Here is an 18,723-nt window from a genome sequence, read left to right as displayed (position 1 = left end):
AATTTTGTAACTCATGTCAATACACATTGTTCCTGTTATGGCTCACGCCCCAGGTATCAACTCCTAGAACCACTTCAGAGGTCTTCGCCTGTAGCAGCCACCTTTCCCATAGAGCTGAACTTGCTCACAGGTACTCGAATGCCCCCAGGTCTTGTTCTCTAGTAGTAGGAGCCGATAACCTGAGATCGTAGCGCAGGTGATTACAAAGAGGAACTTCTGGCAAAAGGTAGTGTACAGTCTTGCAGCACTACAAGGCCCAGGCTTGATGGACTGAACACACGGGAGATCTGTGTCTGAATCCAGGCAAAGGAGCTGGGTAACTGATGAAATAACAGTGTCAAGTATCCAGGGTCACAGGCAATTCAGCAGTGTCAGAATCCAGGCCAGGGGTCAGCAATGGCGATACAGAAAACAGCAGGAGAAGTATGCTTGGGAGCAGGGACTATAACCGGCAGTGAGGCCCAGTCCTCACTGCCTTAAATACTTTGATTGACAAATCAGAAAGGAGGAGGACAGAGCTGACAATCAGCCTCAGGTGGCTGCTAATTAATTCCTAGCTTAGAACTAGCATAGGTCATATCACAAACCAGGAACATGTATGAAAATATAAATGATAGATAGAATCATGCAAGAGCTCCCCCTGGCGTTGGAGGATGTTCCTACACCCTCCTACTCTATGCCACAAAGATAACAGTGCATTGTAACGAATGCACGGCTTGGCTACTACCTCACGCCAGGATGCGGCGTACCGCCGCGGCTCGTGACAGTTCCCAGATTGCATGTGGTCAGTGGGAAGAAACAACAGAAACGGAACATTAGCACATTGTGATATTGTCCGATTTCTAGGTGTAATATTAAATAGCAATAGTATTTAGGCTACCACTATCGCTTTTACAGAACCTTTAATAAACAGACCTGGAGGTTAGATTTCTTTCAAACTTCCCTGTTATTAAAAGAATCAATTTATCAAAGACAATTATGACTTTCCAGCTTTACACTGAACTAAATAGAAAAAGATTTGCAAAGATTGTGTAGAAAAGTTTTAATTCGGCATTAATGACAACACATAATTTTGTACACTAGGACAAGTCAGTCTTCTGTCTATGCTTGGATGCTACTCTTTGCGGTGTATGCTGTGTAGTATAGTAAGATACCAATCAAAGCCGCCAGCACTTCTGTGGATACCCAAGGGCCGTTCCATGCTCCCTGAAAAGAAGTGGAAAATCCAAAGTTATCTTTTATCTAAGACACAAAAAACCCACACAAATTCCACACACAACAATAAATACTTCTGCATCATATGAACAAGTCATATGTATGAAATCTGTTTTATATAGAGTAGCGCTTGACCAGACTTCAGAATCAGTTCGACAGGAGCCTCATCTGCCTATCTGTGTGTTCCCTGGTTTAAACTAATCAGAGATACAGCAACCTGTATTCAAGGAGATCTGATTGTTCACAGCAGCACAGAATGTTTCGGGGCATGAGTGCGCTATAATCTTTTCAGAGCAGTAAACTGTCCACTCGGATGCTTGTGTTTTTGAGGGCAGTGTGATATGAGGAGGGGAATGGAGGAAAGCGGATAGCCACAGACATGCAGTGGTGTTGGTGCAGTCATCCTATACATCCATAATCCAGACCATGCAATGTGGTCCAGTGTTAGATGAAATCAGTATGTCCTTTACCAGGTTACAGACCATCATGCAACACCAGCGGTTTTCAGTACGGTCTTCCCAGAACCCCTATGCCCATGTACTGTCTGCAGATTCTAGGTGAACGCACTATCATCTGTCTCTGCTATGAAGAGTCACTGGAGGTTCCAGGCAAGAAATCCTTACAGACAATGCACATATCACCGCAGCACTCTGCCTGTAGGCTGATCTACTGGCAGATAACGGGGAACTGTCTGTGTAATTAAGAGATCTGGGCAGGAACACACATGTTGACAAAGCACCTATGCAATTTGAGGATTTTGCAAAGTAATCTGCAATGGAAAGTGTGCAGAGTGGGTGATGGGGAAATGGGCCATTTGATTAAATAATGATGAAGGTGAAGTGCTGGTATAATAACCAGAGATGTTCACTGAACCCCGTGTTCTGGTTCTGGATTAACTTTGTGCTTTGGTTTTGGCAAAATTGTCCTTGCGTGTTATGGAACCCGGTTTTTTTTCTAAAAAAATCTATTTTTTGCCCCCTACATTATTAACCTCAATAACACTAATTTTAAGTCATTTGCAGTCAATTTTGATCACCTCACAGGTCACAATATTTTCATACACTATCAAACAAAGACTGCAGATTTAGAAGACCAAGCCTGCCAGACCTATTATTTGTATTTAAGCAATGACAATAAGCAATGGAGCTCTCCTGAATGTCACTGTAGACTTTGAAGAACACTGCTACCCCTCCTTTTTCTATTTTACCTATGACACTGTCCAACTGCTCTACAGACTGTGCTACCCCTTCTGTGTCCCTCTGTGAAATGACGCTAGGTCGCCGTGGAGGGCGGTACTTATAGAATCCAAAACTCGTGAGATCAGACTACGTAACGATGACGTTTTGCCTTGTTTTCAATTCAGAAAGAGTGAGAAAGTACTGACCTGGCTCGGTACTCGGATCTGCTAAGCTCGGGTGTGTTCAGGTCTCGGGGAACCGAGCCTGAGCATCTCTAATAATCACATGTATAAGCAAGATGTACCCATTTCATGTATAGCCCCATTTTAATTAATCAGGCTTTGCTACTAAAACGGATTCAGTCTGTCTACATCTTATTAGACTGGTGTAGAGGCTGGGCTAATGCATCCTATACCCTGTATAACCCTTAAACAGATAGAACATAAGATGAATTAACCAAGTCAAGAAAGTCAGCTGACTGACAAAACACCATTCCTCCCATCTGTAAAATATTTCGGCAAAGCTACGACAGCATGTATACTAACAGTACTGCCATTACAGGTATTTTGGGAGGGTGACTGCTCAGGCCCCAATTCTGTAACTGCTGCACTAAACCATAACTCTACTTTTAGTGCATTATAAATTTATTAAGGACGATACTTCTGCACAAAATGTGCCATAAGAGAGACAATATATAAATTATGTATGAATGATGCTCTATCAGGTGCAGAAAGGACAGAAGATATGACAGAGAAAGCAAATAGGTGACAGACAACACAGTTTGCTCAAAGCCTGCACAGGGAGAGAATACATTCCCATAATTAAGGGAATAAAACATTTTAGATTACTGTCTCTTCAGAACTAAATTGCAAGTTGCTTTGGGTCCTTCAGCAGCCTTAAAGGCAAGAAGACTGACATGCGCAGTAACAAGAAATGACCCACACACACACATATATATATATATATATATATATATATATATATATATATATATATATATATAATATATATATATATATATATTTATTATACACTGTTATACTCAAGGGATCTTTACAATTAAGTGGTTTACTTTCAATACTGACAGACTATCCATAAGGTGCTACTTTTGGTAAACTTACCCTGTGATCAACATTAACAGTGAAGAGAGGCTTGATAGCAGATATATCTTCATTGTTTCTCTGGGCCTATAGATTAAAGGTAATAATTAGTATACTCGATACATTATGTTGAAAGTACACAGATCGTAGACCTCCCTTGGCTGCTGACCTTTCTCAGTAGACTGTATGACTCTTCATCAAAGAACTTGACTTCATAGGTCCCAGAGCGAGCGTTCTTGTGTTCCAGGCTCCAGGAGACCTAATGTGAGATCAGTAAACACGATTATCAACGACATAAAAGCTACACAAAACTATTTTAAGTAGTAATGCACAAAAACATCCACATAAGAAATCTAGCATTAAAACTAGCATAACCAGATTTTTGCAGTGGAATTTGATTTTTGTGTGTGTTAATTCAAGAAGCCTTCCGGACAACAGACATACTAAATTAAAAATGTAAGTGATCAAAGACTGACCAAATCTAATGAGGCAAGTGGTCAAGGTGCCTCAAAATTTACTTGACGCCCAACTTTATGGAGTCATTTGGGAAAACAGGAATCAGCAAAGCATTGGTCCTTTGTTATGTACATTGGCAAGAATTTCTAATCAACATACTAACTAACAGGGCAGCACGGTGGCATAGTGGTTAACATTGTCGTCTCAGATCGCTGCAGTCATGACTTTACTGGGTTCAGCCGCTCAACAGTATAGCGCTAAAGAAATGTGATGCTTATGTCAGTGACCTGGCCTGCCATTATAAAAACCAGCAATAAAACACTGAATTTAAATTATATAAATAATGATCGGGAAAAGATAGGCATGTTAATCAAACGTTACATAAGAATGTTCAGATAAAGTTCCTACCTGATATCTCCCAATGTCCTGGCCTCTGGTGACAGGAAACTGCTTTCCATTGACATCAGCATACAGAGCAACATTCTACAGCAGGGGAGAAGAAAAAGCAGTATGACGGGTAATTAATGGCAGTTGATAGTGCAAACCAATAACAGCCTACCATCATCATCATTTATTTATATAGAGCCAGCAAATTCCGTAGCCCTTTACAATTGGGAACAAACATTTATAAGACAATACTGTGTAATACATACAGACAGAGAGGTAAGAGGGCCCTACTCGGAAGCTTACAATTTATGGAGGTACAATAACATTACTTGTGGGTAGTATAATAAAATAAATAAAAATATATATTTTGAAGTATGGTCAAAGCAATACACATTGGCTGTCTATCCCTTTCTGTGCTGTAGTGATTACTCTTCCAGTACTTTCATGGGAAAAATATAGCATCAGTGCCAACAGAAAGCCCTCTTGGCTAGAGCGAAAAAATTCACTCTATCCAAGCCACAATTCACTACATCTCAAGGGGTATCTCTGTGCCTCTGGCCCCATGGCTCGCCTCACAGCTTCACCCGCAAACCAGGGCTTCGTGACACTGCTGGGCGGCTGTAAGCAGGAGGACCAATAAGAATCCACAATCTCTGTGAATGCAGTATCCGATTGGTCTTTCTACTCATACACACTTCTGTACCCAATTAAAAGTAGTGAGCAGAAGTAACTTCTGTGGCTATCTGGGAGTGGAGCTTTAACCAATAGCCAAGCAACCATTTTTAAGAAGAAAGTATTATTATTATTATTAATTTTTATTTATAGTGCGCCACAAAGTATCCGTAGCGCCGTACAAGGACAAACAATGGCACAGTACAAGGTGAAACAGCACAGTACAAGTAACAGTAAGCACTATAACTCTGGGGGCTCAGGCACAGCATGAAAGAGAGGGAGGGAGGGGAAAAGTGAGTACAGTCAGGTAACTATGGCCCAAGAGGGTGGGCACGGATGACAGGTTGAGTCACTGAGGGGAGCGGAGAGAAGCGAGAGGAGACAGAGGGCAGAGGGACGGAGAGGAGGTGAGCTGAGTAGCTGGAGAGCGCAGTTAAAAGTGATGGAAACAGAAGGTAGGAGAGCCCTGCTCAAAGGAGCGAACAATCTAAAGGGATTGGAAGACAGACAGACACATGGATGAGACGGAGAGACGGGAGGAAGGGGGAGAAGGGAAGAAGGGATGAGAAAGAGAGGTAGCCGACCGGTGGGAGGTTAGGCATGAGACTGGAAGGCTTTAAGGAAAAGGTGGGTTTTTAATGTTCGTTTGAAAGAGGACAGATTAGGGGAAGTTCTGATGGAGCGGGGGAGCTTGTTCCAATGGAGGGGAGCGGCGCGGGAGAAGTCTTGGATACGTGCGTGAGAGGAGGTAGAAGAGATTGTGTAGGAAAACTGATGGTTTTATTAGACCTGCTATCGGAGTCATTGGGGGGGAATATTGACAACCATGCCCCACCCATCCAAAGCTGAAAATGTAAAGAACATAAAAGCACATGTACAACTCACTTCAGTGGTCAAGGCCTACTGGGACAGACCTGCCAATGGTTCGGAGTAGCAGTTTTCTCTTGCATGGAACACACTATGGGGAGATCATTATTTGGACCCCACCATAAATCCATTGCCATGCTAGGATGAGGAATGGTTTTGCTCCGCTGTGTACTAACTCACCTGTGCCCCATTTGTGCATGTCAGAGAGATCTCTACAATAAAAACCACTTCAGAGGAGATGACTGCATCTGAGGTAGTGTAGTAGGACGGAACAATGACAGGATCTGTGCAGGTCTCCGCTGTGGAGGAAAGACAGGTTGGACATGTAAAATGAGCCATTAGTCAAAGAAGGATAAGATACAGAGCTTCATTGGCCCTTCAGGACCACTAGGAGGCAGTAGACGACAGCATTAAATATAATACATATGTGCCAATGGCATTCAACTATAAACTTCTATTTTTTCTCTCCCTCACAAATTTTTTAATTGGTTCATGGCCAGCATTAACCATGACCAGCTATACTACAATTAGTCAGATGCAAAATAAAATGATGATTGTACCACCTTGAACAAAAGTTAAATGTATCTACATATAGTTCCATAAAATCATGACAATACATTCGTAACAGCATCCAGGGCCTTAAGGCAAGTTCTAATGGAGTCATCATAAAATATGTTTGCTTGTGAAGTTTTCTTTAATCATGGAACTCTATACATTAAATTCTTTGGCTTCCTAATTTACCACGCTTAGAGATAAAATACACACATTGGTGTTTGTGCAGCTCACTTCAGTGGTCAGGCCCACAGGTATACCGACCTGCCAATGGTTGGGAGCAGCGCTTCTCTCTAGCATGGTTTACACTATGAGGGGATCACTGAACAAACCCCACCATAAATCCATGACCATGCAGCATTTTAAGGCCAGCAAATACCACTGGCTGTTCCTGGGATTCGAACCGGGGGCTGTCGGCAGGTAACTGCTCCAAAGTCAGAGCAGCTAACCACTGAGCCACCGCCTCAGCTGGAATCACAGCTCTCTCCAGCAGCACATGAAAAGTCGCCCATTCATTACAATGGCCTGTGCTATTGGATACAGTACTGCTGGGTAACGGCAGCTTTTCGGTACATACATATAACGTGATCTATGCTCTACAAGTTATATATAAAGCACATAGAGACTGCACCTACCAGTACAACCCGCCAAAGCCAACAACACAGCCACTAATACACGCACCACTCCTGCCATAGCTCCAACTAAGACACGACACGGAGACCAGCCGCTATACTAAGGCTTCAAGGAGGAGGGAGGAGTCACACTGGGCCACCTCAGCTAGAAACGCAATGCACACTGGGATGCGTTCTAGCCGGCGCCATATTTAGTGTGGGCATCACCAAAACAAACCGGAGTCTGCAATAATTTAATTAAACTATATATTTTGTGCAGAGAGGATTACTTTAAACCTCAAAGAAAATACAAAATGTCGACATTCAATTTATATATTTTGCATTAACCTATGCTATCGGTCTAAATAATTCTGACAGGGCAACTTGACAGTGTGGGCGGAAGGTATCGTCACAGTCTTTTGAACACGTCGTTTCGATTGACGCATGCGTAGTAATTACTAGGAAGTTAAATCTTCACGCATGCGCAATGGCGGTAGCGTGAATCTAGACGCAGTAGTCTTCTGCACATGCGCAGATTGTTCATCTGTCAGGCTGGCTGCAACATTCCATCCTCCAACATGGCTGCCCGCACAGTGTCCGCAGCTTTCCGGGGTCTTCTGTCCAGTCTGCCTGTGAGGGCCGGCATTACACAACAGGTAGTGCTCAGAGCCTCAGACTTGTAACTCACTGTAAAATAGAACCGCATTTTATGGCGGAAATGTGTATATATATATATATATATATATATATATATATATATATATATATATATAAAAAATAACTGTTCTTGCAATGTCAAAACAGACCCATTAAAATTGAGAAGATGCCACAATTGTATGAAATATAGTCAGGGTGACACAATTAACTGGTATGTTTATTATTCCTTCTCGCGTACCTAAGTGAAGAGCTGGTGGTTGGCAGATCCTGTCATGCTTCTCACTGGGGTATTTGCTGAGATATGGGTGGTGGGAAGAGGGAAGCTCAGGTGAATAAGAATAGCAATTTTGTGGTTATGACATTATTGTTTCTCATGCAGACTTCCCTATGTACTCAGTTATGAACAAATCTGCAATACCTTCCTCTCTCATTATATTTCTGAATGCAGAGGTGTTCATAGCTACCTGGGAGTACACCTGAGGGAACTCCTGCTTAGATTTCTATGCACTAAAAAATTACAGTGTCACAGTGCTAGATACCTTGTAAGTAGCTGTAGCCATGTGTTTGTATACTGTTTCATTTATATATTAAACAAGATTTTGTAGAAGGGATTGACACGTCTTACTGCAGTCTTGTAGTGTACCTGTCACCTACACATAGGGAAGGTGGCCAGTTTGTGGGCTTAATATTGGTTCAGTTTACAAAGCAGCTGCCTTAGGGCCCAAATCTTGCTTTCTGTTAATGCAAGTATGTTGGAATGCAGTACTGCCCAGTTTTGACCTGTTTTCTATTACCAGATTACAAACCGTCCAGAATTACACAGACATGTAAGACATTGAGAACTTCATTTATCGACAGGTTTACAATTTCTATCATGAATGGCTTACTCGACTGATGTAGAAAAAAAAGGAAAATATCCATAAATGCCAATAGAACTGTTCTTCAAGTGGGAAAATGTTATGGTAAAATGCTAGCTTAATGGTTTCCAAGGAGCAATCTTTGAACAAGATGATTATTCAGGCACAGAAGTTCCCTGCTTTTCTTCAATCAGAAAGGCTGAGCTAAACATATAGGGGGCACTTATAAAAATTGGGGCCTAAGTAACTGCTAAAAAGGGTCTGTAACCCAAGGCAACCAGTTACTCTCTTTCTTTTTTTCTAGTATCATCATCATCATTTATATAGCGCCACTAATTACGCAGCGCTGTACAGAGAACTCATTCACATCAGTTCCTGCCCCAGTGGGGCTTACAGTCTAAATTCCCTAATATAGACTCACACAAAGACAGACAGGGAGAGACTAGGGTCAATTTTGATAGCAGTCAATTAACCTACTAGTATGTTTTTGGAGTGTGGGAGGAAACCAGAGCACCCAGAGGAAACCCATGCAAACACAGGGAGAACATACAAACTCCACACAGATAAGGCCATGGTCGGGAATTGAACTCATGACCCCAGTGCTGTGAGGCAGAAGTGCTAACCACTAGGCCACTGTGTACATTTTAGAAAGCAAAACATGAATGCAGCATTACCCGTGCACCGGTTTTCATAAATGCCCACACTATTTTTAAAATGAAGAAACCAATTTCTCCCATTTCTTTCCCTTCTAGGCTTTGCCTGCTGCGTGGGCTCAGCACAGGGACTATTCATCGGTAAGTGTCATTGTGTCTCATCCTACAGTATTTGTTATGTAACCACGCTCCTTCAAAGAGCCAAAGCACTCTTATTATATTGTCGCTACTGGTACGCAATGTAAAAGTGCTTGGTATAAACATAAGACAAGCCTAACAATAAGGCAGTTAAAATTAACTGGATCACTATATTACATACTGGAAAATGCAGTCATAAGATTCTTCTGCCAGCAGTAATGGACAGTAATGTCAGCCGATAGTGATATGTCTGCACAGGCCAAGCACCTAAATGCAGTGTTAGTAGGGGGTATATTTACTAAACTGCTGGTTTAAAAAAAATGGAGATGTAGCCTATAGGAACCAATCAGATTCTAGTTATCATTTATTTAGTACATTCTACAAAATGACAGCTAGAATCTGATTGGTTGCTATAGGCAACATCTCCACTTTTTCAAACCCGCAGTTGAGTAACTATACCGCAAGGAGTAAGCATTCCACTCTTTTGTGTTTAGTAGAGGCCATTTATAAAGTAAAACATTCATTGCAGAACAAGAGTTTAGAACATTTTCCCAGGTTTTACCTTTTCATTAATAAATAACTTGCATTCATTTGGTACAAATAGATAAAGAATCCAGCAACCAAGTCCTTTTCAGTTCTTCTAAATTTGTGACTGTTTCTTTCTCTTTCTCTTAACAGAAGCAAATCATAGTAAGTATGTACACTTTATTTGTCTTTGCTTTTCCTATGTGTGCTTTTTATGTATGTTACATTACTAATGTGCTTGTAGTGTTGCACCATTTTATTAAATAATTATTATTCTTTGGTGGTCATGTTTCTAAAAATGTGGCATATTTTTCACCATTCCCCAGCAATCTGGTCTGTTCTCATGACTAGGGCCAATCACACAAATAATCATTTCAAGTGATAATTATTCTTGTAGTGAATTGTGGCATAATCATCATCATCAGATATTTATTTAGTCCCATTAATTCTGCAGCGCTGTACAGAGAACTCACTCACATCAGTCCCTGCTTCATTGAGCTTACAGTCTAAATTCTCTAACACACACACACACAGACCAACAGAGACTAGTGTCAATTTGTTAGCAGCCAATTAACCTACTAGTAAGTTTTTGGAATGTGGGAGGAAACCAGAGCACCCGGAGGAAACCCACGCAAACGCGGGGAGAACATACAAACTCCAGACAGATAAGGCAATGTTCAGGAATCTAACTCATGACCCCAGTGCTGTGCGGCAGAAATGCTAACCACTACGCCACCGTTTAAGATATTGAATATAGATGTAGTTGGTGTGCATGGCGACTGTCAATCTTGGTGCTGGATAACCAGTGTTGTTTACCAATGCTCATTACCTTTCCCTGAGACATAATGTCTTTCTTACATGTCTGGTCATAGCCCCCACCTGCGAAGTATGGAGGAAGGCACACGGTGACCATGATCCCTGGAGATGGCATTGGACCAGAACTGATGCTGCATGTTAAAGAGGTTTTCAGGTGAGTGGCTCCTGTTCGGATAGAATGGTATATATATATATGGTTGCTGATACAGTGATCCTGGTACTGTTTCAGACATGCCTGTGTGCCTGTGGATTTTGAGGTGGTGAATGTTGACTCTACGGCTACAGATGAAGATAACATCCAGAACGCCATTACTGCCATCCGGAGGAACAGGGTGGCACTGAAAGGTATTGCCCTGTTTCAAGTCTTCTAGAACCTTTGTACAGTCCAGAAACTTTAAATATGGATTTGTGTTTTCCCACCAGGTAACATTGAGACAAACCATAACATGCCACCATCTCACCTATCTCGAAATAATTTGCTCCGGTAAGTGACCATATAACTTTATGTAGTCTGTTATACAGAGAATAGGCTCTTGTTGTATACATTGTGACGCTTGTGGTGGAAAAAAAGCATAAACTTCAGCCTCTTCTTTATTATCTGATTGTTGAGCCATGGCATAAAAATAAACCATAGACACCATCCATATAACAGGACATGCAATCATTTTTTTGAGTGGACTCCCAGTAGCGTGTTTACATTTTGGTCCCCCAAACAATTGTTTTCGTCTTCCAAAATGTAAACTTTATATCTTCCATTTAATGAAAGTCTGCCCTTTATGGCACTTCCCACCACCAGCACTTATACCCCCTTCCCTGTTCTTTACATATCCTTCACCTGTCTCCTCCTCCCCATTATTAATTTAATGTTCCAACATTCTCTCCTCCATAATTCATTTCTCCCCCAGAGTCCTTTGTAAGTCACCCCCACCCACAGACCCGAAAATTCATTCTTTCCCATCCCCCACCACTCATGCAAGCGGCAGACAGAGTAGGGGATGTTCCTGGTATCATACACCATGCTGCTACCCCGGTTCACTTGAGGTATGATTATGTGACAGGAGTGTCGTTCTTGCAGCCAATCAGTGACCTTAAGCAGCAGTATGGTGAGTGATGCTAGCCAGGCATCCCCCACGTTTACACATACTTCTGTTTCTTTTATGTTTCATCGGGTTTCCGTAAAAGCAGTTGACTTGAATTTATTGGCTTTCAAATACCCTCCTGTATATTTTACTAAATTAATTTTTTTATCTTTCTGGTTACCTAAAGTGCTTTTAACCTTTGTATCTCCAGAGGTGGCATTATATGACACCACGGCTGCTGTCTATATACAGTTGTATCCTGTGCAGAGAGCACATCAGAGCTGTGTGATATCCAATTACAACAAAAATAACAGCTCTGCTTGATGATATAATGACTTTACTGAAAGGCACAGAAAGCTAAAGCAAGATATTTAGTAAAGCCTGGAGCGCATATGTATAAACCAATACATTAAAGACACCTGAACCCTTCATAAACATCGTACTGTAGTCCCAATGAACACAGTTTGAAATGAAGCATGCGATCTGTCTTTTATATTTCCAGCACGAGCTTAGACCTTTACGCTAATGTTATCCACTGTCAGAGCCTGCCGGGGGTGCAGACGCGGCATAAAGACATTGACATCCTGATAGTGCGCGAGAACACGGAAGGGGAGTACAGCAGCCTGGAGCACGAGGTCCGACATCTGCAGGGATATCCTGCTCCCACCTTCTATGTTACTGAATATATTGTAGACCACAGTTTTATGTTGTGGCTACTTTATAGTTACATTTATTAATGAGCCACTTGTAATATATAATTCAGTTGTGTGATATGTGCCGCCGAACGTTGCGGCTGCGCAACATTTCTGGGTACTACGGTATCCCAACATCGCAGAATTTCCTGCGGACCTCTGTGGGGTGTGAGGAGAAATCTGCGATGTTACACGACTGTTCCGGATGCCCTTTACCCTCTTTGCTGTCTGTTTTATTTGTTTTCTCTGTTTGCTTTTTGTGCACTGTTATAAATAAGTGAGATGTGCAACAACAACCTTGCATAAGGCCACATATAGAAACACAGCACCCCTCAATTCTGTATTTGACAGAGGAATGGATTATTGATCTCTGCAGAAAGACACAAGTGTGTACATGGCCGTCTTAGCAAGGAGGATGACTGGTCTGGGGTGGGACGAGGTGGAAACTGTTCTTCATTCACTGATCCCTGTTCCATCATCCGGTTTGGAAAGATGGCCGTGTGCACGCTGGAGTTTCTCCTCCATAGACAGATTACGTCCATTTTGCCCTTATTATAAGAAGAATTTTATTTTCAATTTATTTAGGGTTTTAAGGTAGAATTTTTTTAGGTAGATCATCTAGTTATTTGGACTATATTTCTAGAATCGATGGTCAGTTGATATACAACTGTACAATTTACATAGTAAATGTGAGTATATCACTAGGAAATTGTTGCAGACTTCTGAACTCCAAATTAAAAGTGAAAAAAGTGTTAGTGGCATGGCCTGGGATACATCAAACAACCAAAGCTTATAAAATAACATAGTTATATAGCAAATCGGATACGTGGGTTATGAATATACACCTACTGTACTGGAAATAAAATCTTATCTTGTTATCGCACTCCCAGTTTATGGGGATTTAATTTAAAAACTGTTCTTGGAAACATTATTCCACATTTGGTAGCAAAGGTTAGCGCGTTTCACCAATAGAATTTTCACTTAAGTGTTTCCAATCCTACCCCAGTCACACCACACAGCAGAGCAAATTGACAATCGTTGTTCTAGCTCTTCATGTACTGCCACAACATGATGATTTATAAATACAGTGTGGCATGGCATTGTGGGAAACGGTGGAGCAAGCAAAATGCAACAATTGTATTTCGCACATTGAACATTGCAAACCCCACTGTAATGCTGTCACATTGTTAGGCAGTGGGAGGGGTAAAGGTCCCGTGCTCTCCCCTGCTAATTCACATAGAGGCCAATGCTGAATTGGGTAGGTAGGTAAGGATGGGGTCCCAGTTAATTATATATTGATAACAAATGGTATAGACAAAGTGGTAAGGATGAAATTAGCTTTTTGTGAGTTAAGCAAGCTGTGTCTGTGACCTATTGATGCAAAAAGCTTCAACCATAGAGGAGGGGATCCACCAGGCCTCAACCTTTGTTTTACCACATTTTGCCGGGATTTTGGTGCGCAGCCCAAGAAGGTTGCCCAAAAAGAGACTGACCTACAAAAACGTATTGTCTCTTTTATTTCCAAAAGTCCATTCTAGAATGATAAAGTACATTATTGTGCATTTTGCTTTTGTAGAGTGTGTCCGGAGTGGTGGAAAGTCTGAAGATCATCACCCGAGTGAACTCGCTGCGCATCGCAGATTACACCTTTAAACTGGCGCGAGAGAAAGGGAGAAAGAAGATCACAGCCGTACACAAGGCCAACATCATGTATGATACAGTAATAGTATTGGGCAGGACCCTCCTTAAATTGATGCTGCCTTTGACATTGTTTGTGAATATGCCTTAAATTCGTAAAGAATTTAACATAATTGTTGTTACTGGGGAAAATAGCTGGTTGTTAAAGACGAAGTAGCAAGGAAAGAAAATGTAAAAGGAAATAAAGCTAACAATTTCTATGCCGTCTGTTGACCTGTGCTGTCCTAGCCATGAGACTATGTTTCCTATATTGTATATACAGACCGGGTTGTGGGATGGTGGGAGATGAACAGAACATCTGATATGTTGATTGTCTCTACAGGAAGCTGGGGGATGGGCTCTTTCTTCAGTGCTGCAAGGAGGTAGCTTCTGGGTACCCAGACATCACCTTCGAGAGTATGATTGTTGATAACACCACAATGCAGGTAAGTGGAACAGCTCTGCATTCACTTGGGGTCTCTTTATAATTTGATGGCGGAGTGCAACAATTTGCCCAAGTCTGCCTCTTTTTTGTATTATTTTGCTTGACACAAGGCCTCAGTTGATATAGAATGGTGTAGGTGTTGCGTTTAGATGCCTGTTAGTGTCATTTCTAACAACCAGAGATGAAGTTCATTATGTTCCTTAACTGCACATATTTCCCGTTAATTGAGCCACCTCTCTTTGGTTGCAGCTTGTGTCCAAACCCCAGCAGTTTGACCTCATGGTGATGCCCAACCTTTATGGGAACATAGTGAACAATGTCTGCGCTGGACTAGTTGGTGGCCCAGGACTCGTACCTGGTGCCAACTACGGCAGTGTGTACGCTGTATTTGAAACGGTAAGGTGTTTGTATAGCTTGGTAGGCTTTCTTTACTTTATTTTTCTAACATTAAAAAAATGAAGACATTATAAATATCCGGCAATACAACATCTTGGTATTACCACGCACAGATATTTATTATTAAATATGGTAAGTGTTAGCCTATAAATGTAGACTAGTACTTTAGGAGGTGGGCACTGTAAAGCTGCATACAGGAATAGATGCCTGGCTAGTCCACTCTGATGCTGATTTCTATTTTTATTTTCTTCTGAAATAATTATAACATAGATAACCTTACAGAAGAACTGTCTTTCCTGAGTTTCTCTCTCTTTTTTTACAGGCCACCAGAAACACAGGCAAAAGCATCGCCAACAAGAACATTGCAAACCCCACTGCAATGCTATTGGCCGGCTGCATGATGTTAGACCATCTGAAGTATGTTCATTCACTAATAACTCCTCTTCCCCTTTGCATGCTATACTTTGTGAAAGACTCCTCATGAGTGACTCTGCTCTCTCTCCCCATTCAGCACATATTAATGTAACTAAGCTTGCACTGTCCTCCCTATGTTTTGGCAGGTTGCACAATTACGCCGCCTCCATTCGTAAAGCTATTCTGGGCAGCATGAATGAACACCGGGTAAGTTAAGCGGCTCAGTCTGATGTGCGGCTGGACAGCTTGAATTCACGGCTCTGTGATGACAGCTGGATGTGTTCCGCTCTGCTGGGGAGTTATCACTTAACTGATTCATTCTCTTGCCGGTGCTGAGACACAGTGTTCCGTGGTCATCAGAGTGAGCTTGTAAACATACACTAATGTTTACGTGCAAATATAGACTTCCCCTATACACCGATATTGGTAAATTTTTGTACTAACCTAGCCAGTGATTCAAATAGTGTACATACTGTTCAGCTCCCCCTGCTCCAGCCTGAGAAAAAACCATTGGACACGTCTAGACCCATGTTTCCTGCCTCCAATACCCTTTTATGTGGTAGCACATTATAGTGGAATACTACCAGCACTGTAACATACAACAGTCCACAAACAGTAACTCTAGCAAGTCTCATTGCAGACCATTGTTTACAGATCATGTCACTTGCCCGATCCAGGCACAACAAAAATTACAACTGCTGCAGATCCTCAAGAATCTGAAGCTGCTTTTCCTATAGATATTGTAAATTATCCAGACTCGTACCGACCAACATCTTAATTGTGTAAGTGCCACTTGGGCCCTCTAATAATAAAAACCACCCTTGCGTTGTTGCTGGCACTGGTGAGTGGGACACACAGGCATTTGGGACAAAGGTCCTGACTGACAGCACGGCGTTACTTTCCCCTAAAATCGGGACTGCATCTCCTGAGTGGGGACAATTGGGAGGTACGCAAACTGCATCTTAGCTTAAATCCACCTAAAATACAAGTTAAAATAACATTCTAAGATATTATATGTATGCAAAAGTTTCTAGTTTCAGAAAGCTGTGATTGGTGGAGAGGTTTGATGAATGACTGAATTTTATACTATATCAGGGAGCCCATCTGTCTGCCTTCTAGCACTGTCCATCCCATTGTATAGTGTAAAGATTCCCAACTTACCATGTCTCTGCTTCTTGCAAAGTGTTTATATTGTTTCCCTGTGATTGTTCTTATATTCCTCTCTTCCTGATAGATGCATACACCAGATATTGGAGGACAGGGTACCACCACAGAAGTTGTGCAGTCCATTTGCAGGCAAATCATTATCAAGAATGGCCGAGCAGTAACTGTTTGAGAGGTGAGATCATTTGGAATGTGGCATGGTGTAATACATTATAATGGTGACATATCGGTCACTTACACACAGTGGAGGCAATCAACATTCAGGAGGTTGCAGCCGATCAATTTACTAGGAACTAGTGACATCACTGAGGCTTAAGGTGTAAGCCTTAATGATGTCACTAGTTCCTAGGTATTGATGTATTTTATATATACTGAATATTGGTTTAGTCCACAAATACTCTGTGTGTAGGTGACGTGTCCATCCGCAATGTATATATGTGGACTAAATATCCCATTTCATTCCTGCAGGACGCTGTCATGAAGTGGACTCTCTTCCTGCACTATTACTACTGGATCTTCATCCAACGCCCTGTTCTGCTTTTTTTTATATGTAACTGGCAATGAAGGTGTTTCATTACGGTTAGACAGTGATGTGCTGGAGGTCTTCAGCATTGATGAGGGTTAAAACCAATTCGCTATGACTTATGGTTGCAGCAATCTATTTATGCTCTTGGGTCAGTTGTGCTGTAACTGAGCTCTGTTGTGTTTGTAAGTTTGTTTTGTTCTTGTATTGTCATCTTTATAGCGGCTCAAAATAAAGTGACACACAAACCAATACATAGCGTGATTAATTGGGTATGAAGACAGAAATGGTGATGGTATGACAACTAGAAAATCGCTTATGGCTTATCTGCTATTGCGATACATTAGACAGATATTTCCTCAAGTTCTCCTGTGTTCATCCTTATATCTACTATATAAATGCTTAGTGGCGTCTGTGTGTGTGTGTGGAAAAAAAAAAAACAAGCTGCAGCGCCACCTGCTGGGCGGAGTTATACACTGACCTACTAAATTCTTAGTGTGTGTGGGGAAAAAAATTCAAAAAGGGCTGAAATTTGGTAGGGCTCAAACTCATTTTCGGGAGGTAATTTTACCTCATGAACACACATGTGTAGAGGCGTGCGTTAGTGTGTGTGTGTGTGTGTGTGTGTGTAAAAAACTATTTTCTCAGAAAGGGCTCATCCAATTGACCTGAAATTTGGTATACTGACATTATTTGACAAAAAAATTAGAATAGTCAAGTCAGTTAACTTCCATCATCCCCCCGTGGGAGGGGTAGTAAAGGCTAAATTTACGAGTTGAGGGCTCAAACTCATTTTCGTGAGGTAATTTTACCTCATGAACACACATTAAAAACGCCGCTTGCGTCGGGAAGTAACGCTCTTCCCCTGAGGAGGCCTGGGCTAGGCCCAAATGCATGACAAGAACCTTTTTAAGACCTTAAGTAGCTTGATTTGACTAGAAAGCATGATACTCATGCACGGGTTAACTTGTATTATAATATATTTACTCTGATTTCATTATTCCAACCTAATCTTGTGTGTATTCATATATAGAGAGTAATACATTGCAAGACACTGTTAAGGTGTCCATGGGCAGATATGGTCAGTTTGGCAATACCTGTGTGGGGCTAAACATTGGTTGGATCCTACAGGACACAGCTTAGTACACTGTGACTTTACCGTGTACACTGTTAGATGTGGTTTTTGCCTGTGTTTTCCCAGGTCGTGATGTGGCAAGAACAGGGTGCCAGGTCAATTGAAAATATAGGTTAAGTCCGCTTGGCATTCCTTCTTGCCAGAAACAGTGATATTGTTAGGTATATTGCTATATGTGTTTTAATGGTTGTGAATACCCTGTTCTTAACTCGCCAGTTGGGTTCTGTAGATACTGCTAGATTCTCTAACATGTCCCCTGATACCCATGGTACCCAGCCGACCGGTGGCATCCTGAGACGCTGGCACAATACTTTACAGTACCTTCTCCATTTGTGGTCTGCCCAGAGGTGTCATTCCAGAGTATGAGTTCACCTAAAAAGACTATAAATTATTAAACTGGGGCATGGCTCAAGACACCCAGATACTAAATTGATCAGACACTTTTGTCTGGTTAAGCTGGTGCCCATTGTCTTAATATCTAGGCCTGCTAGACTGGCCAGAGCTGAACACTGCA

General features: G+C 41.7%; 2 protein-coding genes and 2 non-coding genes across 4 annotated transcripts; 1 reads left to right on the top strand and 3 right to left on the bottom strand.

Moving 5' to 3' along the window:
• Window positions 1-1,027: 1,027 nt before the first annotated feature.
• On the bottom strand, window positions 1,028-7,191 carry SSR4 (signal sequence receptor subunit 4). Its single transcript, XM_075184828.1, has 6 exons — window positions 7,063-7,191; window positions 6,056-6,174; window positions 4,358-4,432; window positions 3,663-3,752; window positions 3,515-3,580; window positions 1,028-1,206 (listed from the first exon to the last, which is right to left on the bottom strand). The coding sequence occupies exons 1-6, from the start codon at window positions 7,118-7,120 to the stop codon at window positions 1,102-1,104; spliced, it is 513 nt and encodes a 170-aa protein (XP_075040929.1). The 5' UTR covers window positions 7,121-7,191; the 3' UTR covers window positions 1,028-1,101.
• LOC142102654 (small nucleolar RNA SNORA42/SNORA80 family) lies at window positions 5,879-6,014 on the bottom strand. The gene has a single exon (XR_012679308.1). It is a non-coding gene; the product is annotated as a small nucleolar RNA SNORA42/SNORA80 family (small nucleolar RNA).
• Window positions 6,647-6,783, bottom strand: LOC142102655 (small nucleolar RNA SNORA42/SNORA80 family). The gene has a single exon (XR_012679309.1). It is a non-coding gene; the product is annotated as a small nucleolar RNA SNORA42/SNORA80 family (small nucleolar RNA).
• A 381-nt stretch (window positions 7,192-7,572) lies between the features above and the next one.
• Window positions 7,573-17,326, top strand: IDH3G (isocitrate dehydrogenase (NAD(+)) 3 non-catalytic subunit gamma). Its single transcript, XM_075184826.1, has 13 exons — window positions 7,573-7,694; window positions 9,305-9,358; window positions 10,741-10,838; window positions 10,914-11,029; window positions 11,108-11,168; window positions 12,266-12,398; window positions 14,032-14,165; window positions 14,476-14,578; window positions 14,827-14,973; window positions 15,296-15,390; window positions 15,534-15,594; window positions 16,622-16,726; window positions 17,020-17,326. The coding sequence occupies exons 1-12, from the start codon at window positions 7,617-7,619 to the stop codon at window positions 16,721-16,723; spliced, it is 1,182 nt and encodes a 393-aa protein (XP_075040927.1). The 5' UTR covers window positions 7,573-7,616; the 3' UTR covers window positions 16,724-16,726; window positions 17,020-17,326.
• Window positions 17,327-18,723: the final 1,397 nt, after the last annotated feature.

Source organism: Mixophyes fleayi, chromosome 9 (assembly GCF_038048845.1).
Source record: "Mixophyes fleayi isolate aMixFle1 chromosome 9, aMixFle1.hap1, whole genome shotgun sequence".
In the NCBI taxonomy this organism is placed as follows: domain Eukaryota; kingdom Metazoa; phylum Chordata; class Amphibia; order Anura; family Limnodynastidae; genus Mixophyes; species Mixophyes fleayi.
The sequence above is the reverse complement of the archived record's forward strand: the minus strand, read 5'-3'. Positions and strand labels throughout refer to the sequence as shown.

Bases quoted from the DNA above. Each gene is read 5' to 3' on its own strand.
- SSR4 (XM_075184828.1), bottom strand. From the start codon at position 7,120: ATGGCAGGAGTGGTGCGTGTATTAGTGGCTGTGTTGTTGGCTTTGGCG. The intron at 3,753-4,357 runs GTAGGAACTTTA...ATCTCACATTAG, and splicing joins AGGACATTGGGAGATATCAG to GTCTCCTGGAGCCTGGAACA. The intron at 3,581-3,662 runs GTCAGCAGCCAA...TTTAATCTATAG, and splicing joins CATACAGTCTACTGAGAAAG to GCCCAGAGAAACAATGAAGA.
- IDH3G (XM_075184826.1), top strand. From the start codon at position 7,617: ATGGCTGCCCGCACAGTGTCCGCAGCTTTCCGGGGTCTTCTGTCCAGT. The intron at 9,359-10,740 runs GTGTCTCATCCT...GTCTGGTCATAG, and splicing joins ATTCATCGGTAAGTGTCATT to CCCCCACCTGCGAAGTATGG. The intron at 15,595-16,621 runs GTAAGTTAAGCG...TCTTCCTGATAG, and splicing joins GCAGCATGAATGAACACCGG to ATGCATACACCAGATATTGG.